The sequence below is a fragment of the Leptodactylus fuscus genome, chromosome 5 (assembly GCF_031893055.1).
Source record: "Leptodactylus fuscus isolate aLepFus1 chromosome 5, aLepFus1.hap2, whole genome shotgun sequence".
Taxonomy (NCBI): Eukaryota; Metazoa; Chordata; class Amphibia; order Anura; family Leptodactylidae; genus Leptodactylus; species Leptodactylus fuscus.
Window position 1 is genome coordinate 156,453,695 of NC_134269.1, and position 24,610 is coordinate 156,478,304.

The following is a 24,610-nucleotide window of genomic DNA, read 5'->3' on the forward strand; positions in this document are numbered from 1 at the left end:
TTTAAAAGGGTATTCCAGGAAAAAAAAAATTAAAAAGGTCTGTTAGTGTTATTAATGGGTTAAAAGTGCACCCATATACTTTTAGCATTGTTTTGAGTGATTTCTAGGTGTCTGTAGTATGTTCTACATTTATTTACATGCAGAGCTTCCTACTATGTAACTTCCTGTGTACCTGTCATGCTACCTCCCTGTCACTGCTCCCCTCTCCTCTCTCACTATGTTACATCCCTCCTTGTCTCCCTAGCTAAACTATACTAAGCTTTTCCACCCTAGCTATGATAAACTAGGCTATCCTGCCCACTGATAGCCTGCCGTCCCACAGCATCATATTTACCTAGCTTCCAATGTGGGAGCCGCCTCCTCTTCTTCTCTTCACTCTGCGCAGCTTGGAGACGCTGCGCACAGTCTGAAAGTAACTGTGAGGCATGTACAGTAGGGATGGATTGCCATCTCTACTGTGCACGTTTTAAACTCAACTTCAGATTTCACAGGTGTTGGAAGAGAAGTGGAGAGGAGGACCCGTTCCGGACACAGAAAGACATGCAAGTATTGATGGGGGGGGGGAGTACTGGTGACATTCCATTTCAGAGGTGTTGAAAAGGAACATCACCAGATTATCAGAAAGTGTCTCTGGACAGTCACATGACCGCCCTAGGAATATAGGTAATTAGACATTTTTTTTAAATTGATGTATATTAGAAGTTAGGTGGGGGGAGTTTAGTTTATAGTTAGAATTTAATTTTATCTCAGACATCCCCTTTAAATCAAGTTGACAGGTTTCCTTCCTTAAAGGGGTTTTCCCATCTCCTTGTTTCAGCAGTTTGCATGCTGTCTCTTCTTCTCACTTCCTGTATTTCTCTTCTCCTCCTTACTGAATAGATACTGCAGTATCACAGTACTTATGCAGATCAGATGATTTCCACAAGCTTGTAGAGAACAGACTGAGTGTTATCTGTCTTTACATAGAGAGATAACAGACTCTGCTTTATCAGCAAAACTGCAATTAGCTGAACTGATTGTCCTGCCAACAAGAACAGTGAGTGAGTGATGTCACTTGTTCTACAGGTCTGTGGTTATAGTAATGCTGTGGGAGGAATAAGTTCACATAGCAGGCAAACAAAGCAGCATTTCTAAAGCAATATATTTAAAAGTCTTCAGTTTACATAAGCTACCAGTATAGATAGGATCCTTAAGATGGGACAGCCCCTTTAAAGTGGCTGCTGTGTATAAACAGCAAGCACAGAATTGTAATGATGCAAAGGCTACTAAATGACAAGAGATTCTTTAAATGTACTAATCCAAATGTGCCTTATTATGATGGAGCCAGGAGAATTGCCTTACATGATTACTGATTGTAAAAAGATGGTTCCTAATAACATTCTCAGGTATTGCTATTTATGTAATCCACCAATATCATCTTTTAAATGAGAACGTGTGGCCTTTTGCTTAGGAAAGTATATTTATGTAATTATGTAATTTTTTTTTTTACAATTGAATCTTAAATAGTTTTTAGCACCTAATAAAAATTTTGATGGAAATTAGAAAATTAGGCGCTGACTATACATTACTTGCTATTTTTCAATGATACATGGCTAATGAGTATAAAGAGTACAGGAGAAAAACTTTATATTAAACTCGTGTCCTAGTTTCTGATGAAAATATAATTAAGCTTCTGGCAAAGTTTTCACTTTGACTCTTTTACAGCCCAGGTAGTGCCAGGCTAATTATATTAACCTGCGGTAGTAGTAATTTATATCTCAATGGTGAGCCCTCCTAAGGTAACTTAATATTATTGTCAAATGTTAATATCCCTGGAAGAGTGGTAGAAGGTAGGAAATTTTGTTACACTATAGCTAAGCACCTTGAGGGTACGCCAAACATCAAAGCACTTGGCATAGGAAGTTGCTTATTAGGATACCCCGCATAGCTATTTTATGCAGATAATAGTATAGTACAAGTATAGATATTATCACACAGTATAAACTACAGATTACAAGCCTGTCAGATATTAAAGCACTAATAAAGCAAGGTAACATAGAATACTGCAATAATCTTACAACACACAGTAATTATTATAATAATAGCTTTGGCCAAATGCACAGAACCTTGTTTTCGGAAATCTTGTGACAAGGATCTGCCTTGTTTCTATGAAAAGCTGGGGAACATAAAAGCAAATAGAGCCATAGAAAGCAGTTCTAAGAGATGTCACTACTAAACAGTAGTTAAAAACATTGATCTAATTGCCTATATTTTATACAGCCTTATGTTTCTATTTATATTATAGAAAGATTATAGAATCCTTGGTGTATTTCATGTACACAGTAGGTAACCCCCCGCATTTATAAGTAAGGAGAAAACATCCCTTTCGCACTCTCAACCTCAAAGACATTACCTTCACCCTCCTTTTGTTGGCAAGTACACACCTGCTGCTTTGATCTTACACTGACAGATGGCCCTTATTTCCTATTAAGTCACAATTTAGTGATTCATTTTAATATGCCATGGACTGCGGAAAGCCCAGGACCAGATGTCTATTTATTCTCCCATGGAACAGTATTCATAAGAAGAAGTTAAGACAGCACATGCTCTCTTGAATCACGTTCTATTTCCTGTTCGGTATAAATCAGAATCTTTGTCAACAACAATTAAAACGTAGTTTGGGTTCCTGTAAACAGCGTAGAATGAAACAAATCAGATTTCATTTGTACTGTCAGAGGCTGACGCTGGGTGGTTAATATTATTTTGTGGGCTAATCTCTATGGAGCACATTCAGCACTATTACATAGTTGATTTTAATTAAAAGTCAGGGTACCTTTCCAGTTTTGTTAGGAAGACGTCCTGGGTCTGATTAGCTGAAGCTTGCACTGAGAAGTTAATTTGACATACAACATATTTTTCTTGAGGTAAGTGTCGCAGGAAGCTGTTTGTAATAGCTGTCTTTCCCGTGCCTGTGGGGCCCACAAAAAGTAATGGCTTGTCTTGAAGCAGCAATGTCTCCAGGAAGTACATCTGCATAGCAGTCCCAGGCGTACTCACTATAATGTCATTAAGCTGGAAGAAAAAAGAAGAACAGGCCCCGACAATGTAAATAAAATCTTTTATTAATCGTTCTTTTCTTACAACTAAACTTATTTTAGATAAACAGGCGAGGAACGTTTCTGATTTAGAAGATAGTGAAATCCAGTGTTCTAATATTTGACACTAGAAGAGAAACGTAAAGCTAATTCTTAATCTTAGAAGAGGTGTCGTGTTTGGGTGTTACAGAAGAAGCGTTCTGTAGTATGAATAACAGAATTTATCTGCATAAAAGGAGTGGAGAAAGAAAATTATGCTTTCTACAGGTATTTAAAGGCAAGCTGTCACCAATTCTGAGATGTTTGTTGTAGTAAATGCATACATCCCCCAAGAAATAACAACTCTATTCTTATAATTCTCAGTTGTATTATTCCTTCACTATTCTTCCTAAATATTTCTGAACAAATATTTATACTTTTATACTTTGTTTATACTTTTATAGCATGTTTTGTTAAAGAAAAAAAAATCTGATCATGAGAGATCCATTAATGGAACTTATTCTTTTCAAGTGTACTCAGACTAAACAGTCTTTGTCATATTAATTGTAATACTGTTTCAATAAATCCTTTTTTATTTTTTTATTTTATTTTTTGAGGACAATGATCGATAGATTACTACAGATCAGTTATTGACAATAAAATACATATGGTACTTCAAAAAATGAAAATGTGACTAAAGCCTTAGGAGCTCAGGCCTCATGCATGAAGCTGGACAAGCCCCGAGCTTTACACAGTTTTACTACAACACCCATTGAAGTAAGGCTAGGTTCACATCTGCGTTTGGGCTTCTATTTGGGGGGTCCACTTGGGGACCCTCCAAATGGAAATTTAATCCACTTAAAAAATCCGTTACCTGGACCACATAGACTTTAATGGGGTCTGTGTGGTTTATGTTCAGTTTCTGCTTGGAGCGTTTTCTCTCCACATTTTTCTTGCCAAGAGGGGAACGGAATCCCCAGACTTAGAACAAGCGTGGTGTGAACCCAGTAAGTAAATTATGTTATGTTCCAACACATGCTGTATTATAGAGATATACTACAATAGAAGAATTGAACAATGTATCTGTAATGCTAGATTGTACAATACAAAAGCATAAAAAGTTGAGTGCCCACAACTCCATAGTATGGAAGTACAGTTTAGTGATATGTCTGTATTATCCACTGAACTGGATTACCTGGATAGAATGATCAGGAAAACAATGGACATTCAAGCAAAAAAAGAAAATATAGCTCTGTGGATCTGTCTGGTCGTCTGTGGTTCCTTATGTCCTATAACGTATTTTTGCATTCCATTTGACTCCTGTCCTGACAAAGCGCAGTCCCAAGCTAGCTCTGATAAACAGGCCTGTATGTCCCTATACATATTTCTTCCTACGGGCTTACAGGAATCATCGGGTGACTACTAGTAACTAGAGATGAGCGAGTAGTACTCAATCGAGTAGGTATTCGATTGAATACTACAGTATTCAAAATACTTGTACTCGATCGAGTACCACTCGCTATTCGAATGGAAAAGTTTGATGCAGAACCAGCATTGATTGGCCGAATGCTATACAGTCGGCCAATCAACGCTGGTTCTTCTCCTACCTTTAGAAGTCTTCTCTGTGCAGCTTCCCCGTTGCGTCTTCCGGCTCTAAATTCACTCTGCCAGGCATCGGGCCTGGGCAGAGCCTAGTGCGGACATGCGCAGTAGGCTCTGCCCAGGCCCGATGCCTGGCAGAGTGAATTCAGAGCCGGAAGACGCCGCAGGGACGCTGCACGGAGAAGACTTCTCGGAGGATCCAGCCCGACCATCACTCGTGGACTTGGTAAGTATAATTTGATCGAATGTTGCCTACCCCTGAAACGAGCATTTTCCCCCCATAGACTATAATAGGGTTCGATATTCGATTCGAGTAGTTGAATATTGAGGGGCTACTCGAAACGAATATCAAACCTCGAACATTTTACTATTCGCTCATCTCTACTAGTAACCTTTACTATTATGGGAATAAAGCAGCCCTATATGGCCAAGTAACAGTAGTAATAGTAATTGTGAGTTTCATAAGGTCCTGTGCTGTCTGCCTAGAACAAAGGTGTGTACAGTTTGGGTTCATGATGTGATTAGTATTTACTATACATGTAAATATCTATTCTAAATGTTTCCAGGACTCACTTCCCATCTCTGAGTCTTGGCACTTACATAGCTTTTTACATGACAATACAATCAAATCAATTTTTTTTAAAGCTTTACCCCCTGACCTCAGCATCCCCTTTACATCTATTTTATATTTTTCAAAGACCCAAAATACGTGTAGAATGACGGCCTGTGTCTGCTGGTAAGATGAGAGAGAAGCAAAGTTTTATTAGTGCATTAACCAACTGTGAAAAATAAGGCTGGATTCACACCTGCGCTTGTTGCCCATTCAGGCATTCCATCCATCACTCCGCTTAAAAAATACGGAGAGAAAAGTCCGGCGGACCGTATTTTAGTCTATGGGGTCAGCAGGTTTCCGCGAGTAACTGCTGTTTTTAAGCAGATTAGGTTTAGGCAGAATGCAGGTGTGAACCTAGAGTAATAATATATATTAGAGCTTAGTTTGCTACTTTCTAAGGGTTGTACATCATATGTAATGCTATATACAACAAGAAAGTTTCCAGATATATGTACCCAATGTAATATCATAACATGCAACTGTGTATCATACATTCTTTCAACCATAAGCTTTCATGTTAACAAAGACTATCACTTGATGCCCAATTGTATGGGAATGTGTAGCATATTACACTTTGCTGTGAAGTAACAAATGTATGCAACATATACTGGTACTGCCCAGTGAATGTCAAAAGTACACTCTTTTGACAAGTGTTGGACCCATAGACATTTCAATATGCTGAACGTACAGCCTAATATACAAGAGCAGACCCTAATTCTTCACAATTTTTCCTAGCCAGATGGGGCCACTGTATGATATTATAGTGTGTGTAAATGGGGCATTATACCAGGTGGGGGAGTCAGGAAAGGGGTTGTTTGCTATGGGGCCCTGTTTTAGCTAGTTACACCCCTGCTAGGATAGGATACATGGTATGTCTAAGACCATTCTAATTCAGATCTTGCAGAATTAACTTTAATATTAGGCGGACTTTTTCTTTTAGATGAAAAAAATAAATAAATCAGTCCCTAGTCTAAGTCTCTGTGTCCCATCAGTAAATGGGTGCTTAAGAGCAGACAATTAACTTTGTTTATTTTCTACATGAATTTGATTTGAACAGAGGATGCTCAGTCTTAAAGAATCAAAGAAAGAAGCCAACCATCTGGCATAAGCTTGTATTCACCCTCATAAATTCATCATTACAAGCCAGTGTCTTGAAAGTGAAGTAATAAATATTCTCAGAGCTTAAAATCTTTCTTAAACTGTGTGTTTGATGTTACCCAGGCACACCGAAATATCCTAATTAACCCATTTCACAGAAGATGACTTTTTACAGAATAATACTAGAAATAGCAAAAGTTCAGATTCTAACATTTGTATTTAGATAGATAAATAGATAGATATGAGACAGGTAGATAGATACACAAATAAATATGAGATAGATAAGAACAAATATTTGTAATGCAATGGATAGGTAAATGGATACATAGGATTTCACTGTATAGAGATAGCAAGACCTATAGATTTAGTTAAACTTCACTGGAAAAACACATTAGACACTATAGGTGAATACTAACATGAGCTACAAATAGCTCTGCTTGAGTAACTTTATCTATGGAACTGATCTATGTGTTTTCTATTGATCTGCATCAACCCCATATCCGCCTAGTGGCAGCACTATTTTGTGTTTGAGCACCAATCACACCAAGAAAATGGATGGGTGGATGGAGATAGATAGATAGATAGATAGATAGATAGATAGATAGACAGATAGATAATTTACAATACAGTACTGTAACCAGTTTGTGGTCCTTAGGCAGTAATTGTAGTAAATGCACAGGTTAGAGCAGGCATGTGACTGGGTGGGCAGCTTACAACAAGGCATGGTCAAAAATAGAAATAGATACAGAAACAAATAATAAATTACTGTATATACTCGAGTATAAGCCGACCCGAATATAAGCCGACCCCCCTAATTTTACCACAAAAAACTGGGAAAACTTATTGACTCGAGTATAAGCCTAGGGGGGAAATGCAGCAGCTATTGGGAAATTTCAAAAATTAAAATGGTCAGAGTTTTTGGGTGCAGTAGTTGCTGGGAAAGGGGAGGGGGTGTTTTGGTTATCTGTCTGCCCCTTCCCTGAGCTTGAGGACTGGGTTTTTTCTTCCCCCCACTTGGAATTCAGTCTGGCTGAATATAGGGGATCTGCAGTGCTTCTATTAACCCCTTCCCGATGGAACAGGAGCACTGCAGATCCCCTATATTCAGTAGACCAGGCACTTTCAGACACAGGGATACCTAATGTGTATGTGTTTCACAGTCATTTTCTACTTTTGTATGTATTCTAGGAAAAGGAGTGTTTTAGAACTTTTATGTTTTTAAAATCCTCTTTTTTTTTTTCTTTTGCACTATTTTATGGGAGATTCTATACATTAATATTGTGGCTGGTCATAGACCCTCCCTCCTAAAAAAAAAAAAAAAAAAAAAAAAAAAAAATTTTTTTTTTTTTGCTGACTCGAGTATAAGCCGAGGGAGGCTTTTTCAGCCCAAAAACTGGGCTGAAAAATTCGGCTTATACTCGAGTATAAGTGCAAATATCAGCAGGATAGGGATTCTCAAGACCAGCATATAAATTGCACAAATTGTACAGCGCTGCGGAATATGTTGGCGCTATATAAATAAAATGTATTATTATTATTAATTAATTATTATTATTATTATTATTATTATATTGCTAGTCTTAATAAATCTGACTGATACCGCGTCTCTGGTTTTGACCATTGTCTAGATCTATCTCTATCTTTGTCATTTTCCTCTGGCTCTATATATATTTCAGTGCAACCAGCTCTGGCCCCTGCTGCATTATGGTTATTCTTCACTGCACTTCTCTGTTGAATGGCTGAATGGCAGGTACTCTGCAGATACAACTGTGATACCTTCAAAATGAACATCGGATCCCAGTATAGGGATTAAAGGATAAAAACCTGCAATCCCTTACATTCTACTAATAGGAGAACCTTATGCCAAGCAGAATCCTATTTGAAAATGGAATACTCTCATTACACATTGGCTGTGTATCTGGACGTAGTTGTGTAAAGTCTCAGTTAGTGGCCAGATAGTAGCATGTTGGATTACACCTTTTATAGATAAATAACTAGCATCAATTGTATTTAGTATCATTCTCTGCCCCAAAATATAATAACTCACTCCCAATTTTACCTGTTTCCCTACAACATTCTACTTTCAACTACACTTCACACACATTATATATATTATATATATATATATACACACACACACACACACACACACAATTACAATACAATGTGCCCCACCTTCCCCAAGATGGTACGTTCTAATTTTGGAATATATTGCAGATTGTTGTACTAGCAGTGGTTCACCACCATTTTGTAAGTGAAGAGGTGCTAGGATTCAGTATGAGCAATATTCCTTCCAGCTGGTGTAACTGCACTGATTTTATCTGTTTCCATTTCTCCCTCTGTATATGTATACACTGTGCATGCATTAAACAAGACTGAGCACAAAAAAATGTGCTGGAAATTGGAGGATCGTCAATGATGATCTACAGTATGTGGAAGCTGACTCAATTTACCTGATACATAACATTTCCCTATTAACATCATGCAGCCAAGAGCGGAAGCTGGCTTGAGGGCAGATACTTTATTTGCCTACAGCTAGAGTTGTTGTTATTCTTTAGCAAACATGACATTAAAAATGTTCTCTTATTGGTTACCAAACTATAATCTAAAAAAAGACCTAATTTCTGCAGAGAAATTTCGGAAACTAGGTGGAGAGAAACTGGAAATTGCCTCTGGCAAGACACTCAAATTGAGGTTACATTGACAGAACTAATTTTAAAGTTTAAACATCACTGTATAAGTTGACATAAATCTATTGGCAAAAAGTCACTTTCTTGGGTAACTCATAAATTCCTATTACCTTAAACATGTACACTGTATATTTGCGTATGAGACACATTCTCTGAAAGTCCAGCACAGAATGTGTGTATAAATGATAGAAAAATGTAGCCATATATAATAAACTGTTGTTCACTAAAGTAGCAATTATTTAATAAGTAAACAAATGTAGCATTGAAAGCAGAATTTGACAAACTATTTCATTCCAACAATTATGTGCATTACTTCCTGGTAATGTGTTGGTGTGTAGCCCAAATCATACAGCTTAGGGCAGTGGCGTAACTAGGAATGGCGAGGCCCCGTGGCGAACCTTTGACATAGGGACCCCCCCGACCGACACCGAAGACCTCGACTGACCCCCTCCTACTCATTCCTGCGTGCTCTATTATGCCCCATAGTGGCCCCTTCACACAGTATTATCCCCAATAGTGGCCCCTGAACACAGTATTATATCCCATAGTGGCCCCAGTACACAGTATTATGCCCCATAGTGTCCCCTGCACACAGTATTATCCCCCATAGTGGCCCCTGCACACAGTATTATGTCCCTTTGTGGCCCCTGCACACAGCATTATGCCCCATAGTGGCCCCTGCACACACTATTATGCCCCATAGTGGCCCCTGAACACAGTATTATATCCCATAGTGTCCCCTGCACACAGTATTATCCCCCATAGTGGCCCCTGCACACAGTATTATGTCTCTTAGTGGCCCCTGCACACAGTATTATGTCCCACTGTGGACACCCATAAACAATTATTATACTCTGGGGTCCTTTCAGACCCAGGGTAATAAAAACATAAAAACCTACTGTTTCTTACCTGTCCCCTGGCTCCTACGCTGTCTGCCTCCGCTGCCGTCCTTCTTCAATGACGTCGGACGTCACATGACCCGGGACGCAGGCCGGATTCATGTGACGTCAGACAACTAGGAAGGAGGCCTGGCAGGATCGTGGAGAGGTAAGTAACAGTGTTTTTTATGTTTGTTACCTCTCCCGGTCCGCCAATCATTATACTCGGGGGTCCGAAAAGACCCCCCCCCCCCCCGAGTATAATGATAGTAGCAGTAGCGGCTGTCACCAGGCCCCTAATGTGCCGGGCCCTGTGACAGCTGCCTCTGCTGCTATGGCGGTAGTTACGCCACTGGCTTAGGGGATGCCCATAATACTCTCATAAATGTTCATTGCTTTCATGCATCATAGGATAAGAACAATGGACATTGACAGAAATAGCATGACGGATGTAGTCTGAGCCCCCTTCATCTAACATCCATTCCCATTCACTCTAATGTAAAAAAAAAAACATAACAAAGGCTCTCCTTTGTCAAGTTTGCTTACTTGTGTAGCAGTCGTTCATATGGGACGTTTTCTTCCATCAAAAAAGTAATAAAAATTATAGGAAAAAGTGAATGCAAAATCAATTGCCATTAAATGACCTATCACAGACGAGAACAACAGACATCGATAATGGTTGTGTGAATATACCCTTACAGAACAGTGACCTGGTGTTGACATGTTCATTTCCCTGTATTGACCACTACTGTAAGTCTCTGTTTAACTTGATAAGCCAGCTTTCATTTTGTGATTGTGAAAAACATATTAGTTCATACTATTGGTTTTGTATAGGAGAATTTGTACTTGCAAATTGTGCCATTTAATGTTCCATTTGATGTTCTGGGAAGCTGATACAAAAAATCAGAATGTGGTGGAATTGAAAAAAAATATTGCAGTTTTGCCATTTTTTTGCTTTTAGGGTATCCACTGTGTGGTAAAAATATCAGACTTCCTTTATTCCGAAGGTCAGTATGATCACATTGATACCAAATATATACACTCACCGGCCACTTTATTAGGTACACCATTCTAGTAACGGGTTGGACCCCCTTTTGCCTTCAGAACTGCCTCAATTCTTCGTGGCATAGATTCAACAAGGTGCTGGAAGCATTCCTCAGAGATTTTGGTCCATATTGACATGATGGCATCACACAGTTGCCGCAGATTTGTCGGCTGCACATTCATGATGCGAATCTCCCGTTCCACCACATCCCAAAGATGCTCTATTGGATTGAGATCTGGTGAATGTGGAGGCCATTGGAGTACAGTGAACTCATTGTCATGTTCAAGAAACCAGTCTGAGATGATTCCAGCTTTATGACATGGCGCATTATCCTGCTGAAAGTAGCCATCAGATGTTGGGTACATTGTGGTCATAATGGTATGGACATGGTCAGCAACAATACTCAGGTAGGCTTTGGCGTTGCAACGATGCTCAATTGGTACCAAGGGGCCCAAAGAGTGCCAAGAAAATATTCCCCACACCATGACACCACCACCACCAGCCTGAACCGTTGATACAAGGCAGGATGGATCCATGCTTTCATGTTGTTGACGCCAAATTCTGACCCTATCATCCGAATGTCGCAGCAGAAATCGAGACTCATCAGACCAGGCAACGTTTTTCCAATCTTCAATTGTCCAATTTCGATGAGCTTGTGCAAATTGTAGCCTCAGTTTCCTGTTCTTAGCTGAAAGGAGTGGCACCCGGTGTGGTCTTCTGCTGCTGTAGCCCATCTGCCTCAAAATTCGATGTACTGTGCGTTCAGAGATGCTCTTCTGGCTACCTTGGTTGTAACGGGTGGCTATTTGAGTCACTGTTGCCTTTCTATCAGCTTGAACCAGTCTGGCCATTCTCCTCTGACCTCTGGCATCAACAACGCATTTCCGCCCACAGAACTGCGGCTCACTGGATGTTTTTTCTTTTTCGGACCATTCTCTGTAAACCCTAGAGATGGTTGTGCGTGAAAATCCCAGTAGATCAGCAGTTTCTGAAATACTCAGACCAGCCCTTCTGGCACCAACAACCATGCCACGTTCAAAGGCACTCAAATCACCTTTCTTCCCCATACTGATGCTCGGTTTGAACTGCAGGAGATTGTCTTGACCATGTCTACATGCCTAAATGCACTGAGTTGCCGCCATGTGACTGGCTGATTAGAAATTAAGTGTTAACGAGCAGTTGGACAGGTGTACCTAATAAAGTGGCCGGTGAGTGTATGTATATAACTTTATTAAGTTTCAACACCTTTAAAAGAACTTTGAAAAAAATTATCCTTTGTACAGAGGAGTGTAAAAATTCTTTTTGTGAAGCAAGTTTTGTTCATTGGTACTCTTTTGGGGAATGGGTAGGTTCACCACTGTTCCATGGTTTCTCCATTTGTGGATGACCCTTAGTTCACATCTGCGTTTGGTAATGTGTTCCGGGAGTCCGCATGGGGACCCACCGAACGGACTGCCCAACAATTTTGCAAGTGGTGTGCAGTGAAAGCACACGGACCCCTTAGACTATAATGGTGTCCGTGTGCTTGCCGCAAGATCATGCGGACATGAAAGTAGATTGTGAAGTACTTTCCTGTCTGCATATTCCCTGTGGAGATCTGGCGGCAAGCACACGGACCCCATTATAGTCTATGGGGATCCGTGTGCTTTTACTGCACACCGTTTGCAAATGCGTACGGTAGTCCGTTCAGGGAGGTCCCCATGCGGGCTCCCCCGAATGGATTACCGACGCAGATGTGAACGAGGCCTAATAGCTCTTACTGGAGTCTCAAAGTCTTAGAAATGGCTTTGTAACTCTTTCCAACCTGATAAATGTCAATTACTTTGTTCCTCATCTGTTCTGTTCTTCAGATCACGGATAATGTGTTGCTTTTTGAGATCTTTTAGCCTAAGTCATGTTGTCAGACAGTTTCCATTCAACTGGTTTCTTAATTATACAGATCTAGCAGTTGTCAAGCCTGGATGTGGCTAGTGAAATTAAATTCAGTTTTCCAAAAAATATGGTTAATCATAGTTAATTTTTTTGGGGGGAGGGGGACAATTATTTTGCCACTTTGGACCAGGGCGTTTGGGGTAGCTTTTTTCCCTTAATAAATTAAAACATTAAAAAACAGCTTTTTGGATTTTCTCAGGTTATCTTTGTCTGGTATTTAAATTTGTTTGATAAGTGCGACAAATGATCAAAAAAAAAAAAAAAATCTGTACGGGGCAAATAATTTTTTTTACAGATATATACTGTATATATCTGTTTTCTAGTACTTTATGACTTTCATACAGCTACATCTACAAGTATGCAGCTGTCAGGTACAAAGAATCATGGTAACAAAGGATCAAGTATGTTAAAATCCAACTAGCAATATCCCTGACATCTGTCATTGTTCAAGGGTCAAGAGGCTTGTATACAAAATAGATGATCGGTCGATCTTCCTGAACTCACCTGTGCTCTATTTAGTGTGTGCGAGCACCTTATTCTGTACTGTCTCTTTAATCCAAATACAAAGTGTCAAACCCAATGTTTTAGAATAAAATAATGTAGCATAGTATCTAAAAGGGTATAGGAAATCGAGGTTACTTTATTAGATCATTCTACGTATGGTGAACCAAGTGCAAGATCAAATCATATAAACAGCCCAAGGTACTGTTTTGTTTTAGCTGAAAAATAATAGCCAACTTGCGGTTTAGTTCATGTGGCCATCTTTTGTAAGAAATTGGCAATGAGAAACGTTTAACTTGAGTGTGAAGGTTATTACAAAGGCAGGGTGTATAATACAGTCTATACTCCTAAAAGTACAAGTCCAGCAGTTTTAACTACAAAATGTATTAAACCTTCAGACACAAATTTGCCCTTCATGCAAGCAGGATGTTTTATCCTTTGCTTTAAGCTCTCTGAAGTGTTTTTCCACCTTGTGCCATTTTGCTGTAAAATGACAGTCCTGGATCCTGTATTTTATTTAAAAAAAACTAACATTCATTATTTTTCGGGTAGGAAATTCATTTTTTCTTCATAAGCTCAATGCATAGCTGATTAAATTAGCATGATAAGTTCCATTACATAGTGTAACAAAGGTTATCAGTTTTCGGGTACGTGATTGTCGTTTAAATACAGTATTTCACGTCAAAGGAAAAGGTTGTATCAGATTCTTCTATTGTAATGTCACTAACGTCTGTACAAAATTTTCTTTTCTTTGCCACTTTTATTTTGTTTTAATAGGTGTTCTGTTCATTAATACATTACAGACAGAAAAATTGGATGGATATGAAACCTACGTACCTTCAATGAGTCTTTTCTTTATCTGTCCCTTTCTGTCCATGGATTTAGAACATGTATCAATGAACACATTTGATGGAGCTGACTCTTATACAATGGCTTTGGAGTTAACATTTTTTTTCTTTAATTGCTCAAAATATAAGTCATTTCATTCTTGCAAACCCTTAAAACCCTTTTTGCAGCTGACAGATTATATTTCTGTGATGTGCTCTTTGTCATGAAACAACTATGACACTATTACTCCAGAAAAAGAAAAGTTATTTCCATATTTAAAGGACTTAGAACACTGAACATACGATTCACCCTTCACCAAATAAAAGCTTTCCTATCTTCACAACCGCCCTTTCATGCTGTATCCTTTGCCAAAGTACAGAGGTTATAGTGACTTCTAAAAGGTGCACCGAGTAACTTGCACTCACTAGAATGAACATTCTCACAATATCAACTGGTTTATGGACTTTAAAGTTGTTGTTTTTTAACTCTAAAATATACTTGCCCTACGAGAGTTTATTCTGACATGTATCCCCAGTCACTCCTGTTATTTCTTCTTGTGCTCTGTCATGCCATTTACTGTGGCTAAACCTTATGTGACTGAAGTAGCCATTCGGCAGTTATGGGTGAAATATCACATCTAAGGCCAGCAACACTGATGTGGGGATGTCATAATAGCATGGAGGAACAACAGGGGCACAACACTGATAGTAGCGAATAGAGATGAGCGAACACTAATATGTCCGAGGTTCGAAATCCGTTTCGAACAGCCGCACACTGTTCGACTATTCGAACGGATTTCGAACCCCATTATAGTCTATGGGGGGAAATGCTCGTTTCAGGGATAGGCAACATTCGATAAAATCATACTTACCAAGTCCACGAGTGACGGTCAGGCTGGATTCTGCTTGAAGTCTTCTAATGGCGCAGGGTCCCCGCGTCCTCTTCCGGGTGGAATTCACTCTGCCTAGGCATCCGGCCTAGGCAGAGCCGACTGCGCATGCGCGTGCATGCACGCGCATGCATGCGCAGTTGGCTCTGCCCAGGCCCGACGCCTGAGCAGAGCCGACTGCGCATGCGTGTGTATACGGGTGCATGCGCAGTCAGCTCTGCCTAGGCTGGATGCCTAGGCAGAGTGAATTCCACCCGGAAGAAGACGCGGGTACGCAGCGCGGAGAAGACTTCGGAAAGGTAAGAGAAGAACCAGCAAACCTTAAACTTAAACAGCTAGTAGTGTTCGATCGAGTACGAGTATTTCGAATACCGTAGTATTCGATCGAACACCTACTCGATCGAACACTACTCGCTCATCTCTAGTAGCGAACAGTAGTGTGTCTGGTAGGATAAATATATTCAACAGTTTTTTTTCCTGTTTAAGTCAAGTCACAAATAAGATGCAGCCATACTGTATGGCTGAAGCAGAAAAGAATATCAACATAATGACATCACTGAAATGGATCCTGTTGGGGGTAATAGGGTGCCAGAAGTAGTGGAGTGTAACGATAAAAGCGCTGGATATCCTTATCTAATACTATGGGCATGACTAATAGGATGTTAGGCCCATAGGATGTTAGGTTTCCTCTACAAACTTTATGCTTTAATTATACATATAGGGAAACCGCCAGTGTTTCTGTAGGCATAATTTTCCAGAACCACAATGGTTGTGGAAATTGTAGCATGTCTGCAGTGTGTATTTATACTCAGTGTGGGGATGGGATTGTCTAGAATTCCATCCACTTTGCAAGATTTGTAAAATTAAACTTTTTTTTCTGTGGTGTTTCCACAACGTGGGTCCCCAGCCTATAGATGCTTTAACTGTGTGCATTTAGATTATTAACTACAGAGTAAAGGCAGCCACTATCAGGTGTGAATATATAAAGTACTCCTTTAGTGGAGCAAACCTCCATGTGTTAGACATTTGTAGTGTTTTTGTTCTCATGAATGAAATGCATGAAAAAAAACATGAAATAAAGCATGCTTTAAAAAAAACTATTTGCAACAATCCAATTAGAAATCTATGAGTAAATTACTAGAGATGAGCGAGTAGTACTCGATTGAGTAGGTGTTCGATCGAATACTACGGTATTCGAAATACTCGTACTCGATTGAGTACTACTAGCTGTTCGAAGTTAAGATTCGATGCAGAACCAGCATTGATTGGCAGAATGCTATACATTGCCTAGCAGAGTGAATTCAAGGCCAGAAGAGGACGCGGGGACGCTGCGCAGGGAGAAGAATCCAGCCCGAGCCTCACTCATGGACTTGGTAAGTAGAAATTGATCGAATGTTGCCATCCCCTGAAACAAGCATTTACCCCCATAGACTATAATGGGGTTCGAAACCCGTTCGAACAGTCGAACAGTGGGCGGCTGTTCGAATCGGATTTCGAACCTCAAACATTTTAGTGTTCGCTCATCTCTATAAATTACCAATTGGACGTTACCATCTTTATAAAGAAAAAATTTAAGAAAAGTAGTGATGATGTCAGATTGTTTGGGGACAAACCCCACGACCAAGAAAATAGGATTCTAATAACATGTTAACACTAATATGTATAATAATAATAATAATAATAATAATAATAATAATAATGATATTATTTATTTTAAGAATTCTAATATTAATTGTACTTAAGCATCAGTTTCTTTCTTTTTTGTGATGACAGGGTGTCAGCAATTATAGTGGCAATAACGTTCTAAGACTCTAGTCCTATAGTATAAAATTCTTTTTATTAAGGGAAAGGTGAAAGATGAACATAAGGTACAGTATATAACTGGTTGTACATGTGTGGGATAATAATTAGAGATGAGCGAACAGTGTTCTATCGAACTCATGTTCGATCGGATATTAGGCTGTTCGGCATGTTCGAATCGAATCGAACACCGCGTGGTAAAGTGCGCCATTACTCGATTCCCCTCCCACCTTCCCTGGCGCCCTTTTTGCTCCAATAACAGCGCAGGGTAGGTGGGACAGGAACTACGACACCGGTGACGTTGAAAAAAGAAGGCAAAACCCATTGGCTGCCGAAAACATGTGACCTCTAATTTAAAAGAACAGCGACGCCCAGCTTCGCGTCATTCTGAGCTTGCAATTCACCGGGGACGGAGGTTTCCGTCCAGTTAGCTAGGGCTTAGATTCTGGGTAGGCAGGGACAGGCTAGGATAGGAAGGAGAAGACAACCAACAGCTCTTATAAGAGCTAAATTCCAGGGAGAAGCTTGTCAGTGTAACGTGGCACTGACGGGCTCAATCGCCGCAACCCAGCTTTCCCAGGATCCTGAATGGAATACACTGACAGTGTATTCCCGTATACCCGATATATACCCCCGATACCCGTTCCAACGGTGTGCCCCGCCACCTTCACCCCAGAAATACCCTGCAAGTCCCCTAGCAATAGAATTGGGGCTATATACACCCACTATTTTTGCTACTGCCATATAGTGCCATTGTCTGACTGGGAATTCAAAGAATATATTGGGCTTACATATAACTTCAATTCCAGGGAGAAGCTTATCAGTGTAACGTGGCACTGACGGACTCAATCGCCGCAACCCAGCTTTCCCAGGATCCTGAATGGAACACACTGACAGTGTATTCCCGTATACCCCATATATACACCCCAAATCCCCGTTCCAACGGTGTGCCCCCCACCTTCACCTCAGAAATACCCTGCAAGTCCCCTAGCAATAGAATTGGGGCTATATACACCCACTATTTTTGCTACTGGTATATAGTGCCATTGTCTGACTGGGAATTCAAAGAATATATTGGGGTTACGTGCACCCACAATTTTTGCTACTGGTATATAGTGCCATTGTCTCACTGGGAATTCAAAGAATATATTGGGGTTACGTGCACCCACAATTTTTGCTACTGGTATATAGTGCCATTGTCTGACTGGGAATTCAAAGAATATATTGGGGTTACAAATACCCTCATTTCTTGCTACTGCCATATAGTGCCAGTTTCTGACTGGTAATTCAAAGAATATATTGGGGTTATAAATACCCTCATTTCTTGCTACTGGTATATAGTGCCATTGTCTGACTGGGAATTCAAAGAATATATTGGGGTTATAAATACCCTCATTTCTTGCTACTGGTATATAGTGCCATTGTCTGACTGGGAATTCAAATAATATATTGGGGTTACAAATACCCTCATTTCTTGCTACTGGTATATAGTGCCATTGTCTGACTGGGAATTCAAAGAATATATTGGGGTTATAAACACCCTCATTTCTTGCTACTGGTATATAGTGCCATTGTCTGACTGGGAATTCAAAGAATATATTGGGGTTACAAATACCCTCATTTCTTGCTACTGGTATATAGTGCCATTGTCTGACTGGGAATTCAAAGAATATATTGGGGTTACAAATACCCTCATTTCTTGCTACTGGTATATAGTGCCATTGTCTGACTGGGAATTCAAAGAATATATTGGGGTTACGTGCACCCACAATTTTTGCTACTGGTATATAGTGCCATTGTCTCACTGGGAATTCAAAGAATATATTGGGGTTACGTGCACCCACAATTTTTGCTACTGGTATATAGTGCCATTGTCTGACTGGGAATTCAAAGAATATATTGGGGTTACAAATACCATCATTTCTTGCTACTGCCATATAGTGCCAGTTTCTGACTGGTAATTCAAAGAATATATTGGGGTTACGTGCACCCACAATTTTTGCTACTGGTATATAGTGCCATTGTCTGACTGGGAATTCAAAGAATATATTGGGGTTACAAATACCCTCATTTCTTGCTACTGGTATATAGTGCCATTGTCTGACTGGGAATTCAAAGAATATATTGGGGTTACAAATACCCTCATTTCTTGCTACTGCCATATAGTGCCAGTTTCTGACTGGTAATTCAAAGAATATATTGGGGTTATAAATACCCTCATTTCTTGCTACTGGTATATAGTGCCATTGTCTGACTGGGAATTCAAAGAATATATTGGGGTTATAAATACCCTCATTTCTTGCTACTGGTATATAGTGCCATTTTCTGACTGGGAATTCAAAGAATATATTGGGGTTACGTGCACCCACAATTTTTGCTACTGGTATATAGTGCCATTGTCTGACTGGGAATTCAAAGAATATATTGGGGTTACAAATACCATCATTTCTTGCTACTGCCATATAGTGCCAGTTTCTGACTGGTAATTCAAAGAATATATTGGGGTTACGTGCACCCACAATTTTTGCTACTGGTATATAGTGCCATTGTCTGACTGGGAATTCAAAGAATATATTGGGGTTACAAATACCCTCATTTCTTGCTACTGGTATATAGTGCCATTGTCTGACTGGGAATTCAAAGAATATATTGGGGTTACAAATACCCTCATTTCTTGCTACTGCCATATAGTGCCAGTTTCTGACTGGTAATTCAAAGAATATATTGGGGTTATAAATACCCTCATTTCTTGCTACTGGTATATAGTGCCATTGTCTGACTGGGAATTCAAAGAATATATTGGGGTTATAAATACCCTCATTTCTTGCTACTGGTATATAGTGCCATTTTCTGACTGGGAATTCAAAGAATATATTGGGGTTACAAATACCCTCATTTCTTGCTACTGCCATTTAGTGCCAGTTTCTGACTGGTAATTCAAAGAATATATTGGGGTTACGTGCACCCACAATTTTTGCTACTGGTATATAGTTCCATTGTCTGACTGGGAATTCAAAGAATATATTGGGGTTACAAATACCCTCATTTCTTGCTACTGGTATATAGTGCCATTGTCTGACTGGGAATTCAAAGAATATATTGGGGTTACAAATACCCTCATTTCTTGCTACTGGTATATAGTGCCATTGTCTGACTGGGAATTCAAAGAATATATTGGGGTTACAAATACCCTCATTTCTTGCTACTGCCATATAGTGCCAGTTTCTGACTGGTAATTCAAAGAATATATTGGGGTTACATGCACCCACAATTTTTGCTACTGGTATATAGTGCCATTGTCTCACTGGGAATTCAAAGAATATATTGGGGTTACAAATACCCTCATTTCTTGCTACTGCCATATAGTGCCAGTTTCTGACTGGTAATTCAAAGAATATATTGGGGTTATAAATACCCTCATTTCTTGCTACTGGTATATAGTGCCATTGTCTGACTGGGAATTCAAAGAATATATTGGGGTTATAAATACCCTCATTTCTTGCTACTGGTATATAGTGCCATTGTCTGACTGGGAATTCAAATAATATATTGGGGTTACAAATACCCTCATTTCTTGCTACTGGTATATAGTGCCATTGTCTGACTGGGAATTCAAAGAATATATTGGGGTTATAAATACCCTCATTTCTTGCTACTGGTATATAGTGCCATTGTCTGACTGGGAATTCAAAGAATATATTGGGGTTACAAATACCCTCATTTCTCGCTACTGCCATATAGTGCCAGTTTCTGACTGGTAATTCAAAGAATATATTGGGGTTATAAATACCCTCATTTCTTGCTACTGGTATATAGTGCCATTGTCTGACTGGGAATTCAAAGAATGTATTGGGGTTACGTGCACCCACAATTTTTACTACTGGTATACAGTGCCAATTTCTAACTAGGAATTCAAAATGCGCAAGGCTCCCGGAAAGGGACGTGGACGAGGCCGTGGGCGAGGTCGGGGGAATGGTTCTGGGGAGCAAGGTAGCAGTGAAGCCACAGGGCGTCCCGTGCCTACTCCTGTGGGGCAGCAAGCATTGCGCCACTCCACAGTGCCAGGGTTGCTTGCCACATTAACTAAACTGCAGGGTACAAACCTTAGTAGGCCCGAGAACCAGGAACAGGTCTTGCAATGGCTGTCAGAGAACGCTTACAGCACATTGTCCAGCAGCCAGTCAGACTCTGCCTCCTCTCCTCCTATTACCCAACAGTCTTGTCCTCCTTCCTCCCAAAATTCCCAAGCTTCACAGAACAATAACCCCAACTGTCCCTGCTCCCCAGAGCTGTTCTCCGCTCCTTTCATTGTCCCTCAACCTGCCTCTCCACGTCACGATTCCACGAACCTAACAGAGGAGCATCTGTGTCCAGATGCTCAAACACTAGAGTCTCCTCCATCTCCGTTCGATTTGGTGGTGGATGACCAGCAACCCACCCTCATCGACGATGATGTGACGCAGTTGCCGTCAGGGCATCCAGTTGACCGGCGCATTGTGCGGGAGGAGGAGATGAGACAGGAGTTGGAAGAGGAAGTGGTGGATGATGAGGACACTGACCCGACCTGGACAGGGGGGATGTCAAGCGGGGAAAGTAGTGTGGATGTTGAGGCAGGTGCAGCACCAAAAAGGGTAGCTAGAGGCAGAGGCAGAGGTCAGCAGCTTAGGCGAAGCCAGGCCACACCCGGAATCTCCCAAGATGTTCCAGTTCGTACCCAGCCCCGAAAAACTCCCACCTCGAGGGCACGTTTCTCGAAGGTGTGGAGTTTTTTCAAGGAATGCGCCGAGGACAGATATAGTGTTGTCTGCACAATTTGCCTCTCGAAATTGATTAGGGGCTCTGAGAAGAGCAACCTGTCCACCACTTCAATGCGCCGTCATTTGGAATCCAAGCACTGGAATCAGTGGCAGACAGCAACGGCAGGACAAAGGACGCCTGCCGTTCACGCCACTGCCTCTGCCTCTGCCACTGCCACTGCTGACTGTGCTGGCGATGCACTCCAGAGGACGAGCCAGGACACCACTTCATCTGCCTCCGCCACTTTGTTGACTTCTCCCTCATCCTCCCCTGTTCCTGTCTTATCTCCTTCTCCTGCACCATCAAAGGCACCATCAGGCGCTTCTTTACAACAACCCACCATCTCTCAGACATTGGAGCGGCGGCAGAAATACACTGCTAACCACCCACACGCGCAAGCCTTGAACGCCAACATCGCTAAACTGCTGGCCCAGGAGATGTTGGCGTTCCGGCTTGTTGAAACTCCCGCCTTCCTGGACCTGATGGCAACTGCGGCACCTTGCTATGCCGTCCCTAGCCGTCACTACTTCTCCCGGTGTGCCGTCCCCGCCTTGCACCAGCACGTGTCACTCAACATCAGGCGGGCCCTTAGTTCCGCGCTTTGCACAAAGGTCCACTTGACCACCGACGCGTGGACAAGTGCATGCGGACAGGGACGCTACATTTCACTGACGGCACACTGGGTGAATGTAGTTGAGGCTGGGACTGCTTCCCAAACTGGCCCGGTGTACCTCGTCTCCCCGCCTAACATTCCTGGCAGGGACACGAGAAGAACACCCCCCTCCTCCTCCTCCTCTACCGCCTCCTCCTCCGCCACCGCCTCCTCCTCCGCTGTTAGATTGACCCCAGCTACGAGTTGGAAACGTTGCAGCACTGGCGTTGGTAGACGTCAGCAGGCTGTGCTGAAGCTGATCAGCTTGGGGGACAGACAGCACACTGCCTCCGAGGTGAGGGATGCCCTCCTCGATGAGACGGCAATATGGTTTGAGCCGCTGCACCTGGCCCAGGCATGGTCGTTTGTGATAACGGCCGGAACCTGGTAGCAGCTCTGGAGCTTGCCGGACTCCAACATGTTCCATGCCTGGCCCACGTCTTCAACCTAGTGGTGCAACGTTTCCTAAAGAGCTACCCCAATGTTCCAGAGCTACTGGTGAAAGTGCGGTGCATGTGCGCCCACTTTCGCAAGTCAACAGTAGCCGCTGCTAGCTTAAAATCTCTCCAGCAACGCCTGCATGTGCCACAACACCAGCTTTTGTGCGATGTCCCCACACGCTGGAACTCAACGTTTCAGATGTTGAATAGAGTGGTTGAGCAGCAGAGACCTTTGATGGAATACTAGCTACAAAACCCTAGGGTGCCACAAAGTCAGCTGCCTCAGTTTCACATCCATGAGTGGCCATGGATGAGAGACCTTTGTGACATCCTACGGGTCTTTGAGGAGTCCACAAGGAGGGTGAGCTCTGAGGATGCGATGGTGAGCCTTACAATCCCGCTCTTGTGTGTTCTGAGAGAATCCCTGATTGACATCAGGGATAACTCAGATCACACAGAGGAGTTAGGGATAGCATCCGATCCGTCACAGCTGGAGAGTAGGTCCACACATCTGTCCGCTTCACTGCGTTTAATGGAGGAGGAGGAGGAGGAGGAGGAGGAGGAGGAAGAAGAGTTGTCCGATGATGTGATGGTGATACAGGAGGCTTCCGGGCAACTTCGAATCGTCCCATTGTTGCAGCGCGGATGGGTAGACATGGAGGATGAGGAGGAAATGGAGATTGAACTTTCCGGTGGGGCCAGAGGAGTCATGCCAACTAACACTGTGGCAGACATGGCTGAGTTCATGTTGGGGTGCTTTACAACCGACAAGCGTATTGTCAAAATCATGGAGGACAACCAGTACTGGATCTTTGCTATCCTTGACCCCCGGTATAAAAACAACATCTCGTCTTTTATTCCGGTAGAGGGGAGGGCCAATCGCATCAATGCTTGCCACAGGCAATTGGTGCAGAATATGATGGAGATGTTTCCAGCATGTGACGTTGGCGGCAGGGAGGGCAGTTCCTCCAGTAGGCAACCAAGTTCTCACCGGTCCACACAAACGAGGGGCACACTGTCTAAGGTCTGGGACACCTTGATGGCACCCCCTCGCCAAAGTGCTGCCACGGAGGGTCCTAGTTTCACCAGGCGTGAGAAGTATAGGCGCATGTTGCGGGAATACCTTTCCGACCACAGCCCTGTCCTCTCCGACCCCTCTGCGCCCTACATGTATTGGGTGTCAAAGTTGGACCTGTGGCTTGAACTTGCCCTATATGCCTTGGAGGTGCTGTCCTGTCCTGCCGCTAGCGTCCTATCTGAGAGGGTGTTCAGTGCAGCCGGTGGCATCATCACTGACAAGCGCACCCGTCTGTCAGCTGAGAGTGCCGACCGGCTCACTTTGATAAAAATGAACCACCACTGGATAGAGCCTTCATTTTTGTGCCCACCTGTGTAAAGCACCCCAACATGAAACTCCATGTCTGTACTCAACCTCTCCAATTCCTCCGCATCCTCATACTCATCCACCATAAGCGTTGCACAATTCTGCTAATACTAGGCTCCCTCCACCCTGATTTCCCCCAACTCTGCTGGTTAGAGGCTCCCTCCACCCTGATTTCCACCAACTCTGCTTGTTAGAGGCTCCCTCCACCCTGCTTTCCCACAACTCTGCTGGTTAGAGGCTCCCTTCACCCTGCTTTCCCACAACTCTGCTGGTTAGAGGCTCCCTCCACCCTGCTTTCCCACAACTCTGCTGGTTAGAGGCTCCCTCCACCCTGCTTTCCCACAACTCTGCTGGTTAGAGGCTCCCTCCACCCTGATTTCCACCAACTCTGCTGGTTAGAGGCTCCCT

At 42.0% G+C, this 24,610-nt stretch overlaps 1 protein-coding gene across 1 annotated transcript in view; it reads right to left on the reverse strand.

Moving 5' to 3' along the window:
• Positions 1-24,610, reverse strand: part of LOC142203618 (dynein axonemal heavy chain 3-like) — a 927,911-nt gene that overhangs the window by 396,738 nt on the left and 506,563 nt on the right. Inside the window, exons 42-43 of the mRNA XM_075274510.1 lie at positions 9,355-9,372; positions 2,813-3,051 (exon numbers count right to left, since the gene is read on the reverse strand). Coding sequence (XP_075130611.1) covers positions 2,813-3,051; positions 9,355-9,372 — 257 coding nt within the window. The remainder of the gene's footprint in view (positions 1-2,812; positions 3,052-9,354; positions 9,373-24,610) is intronic.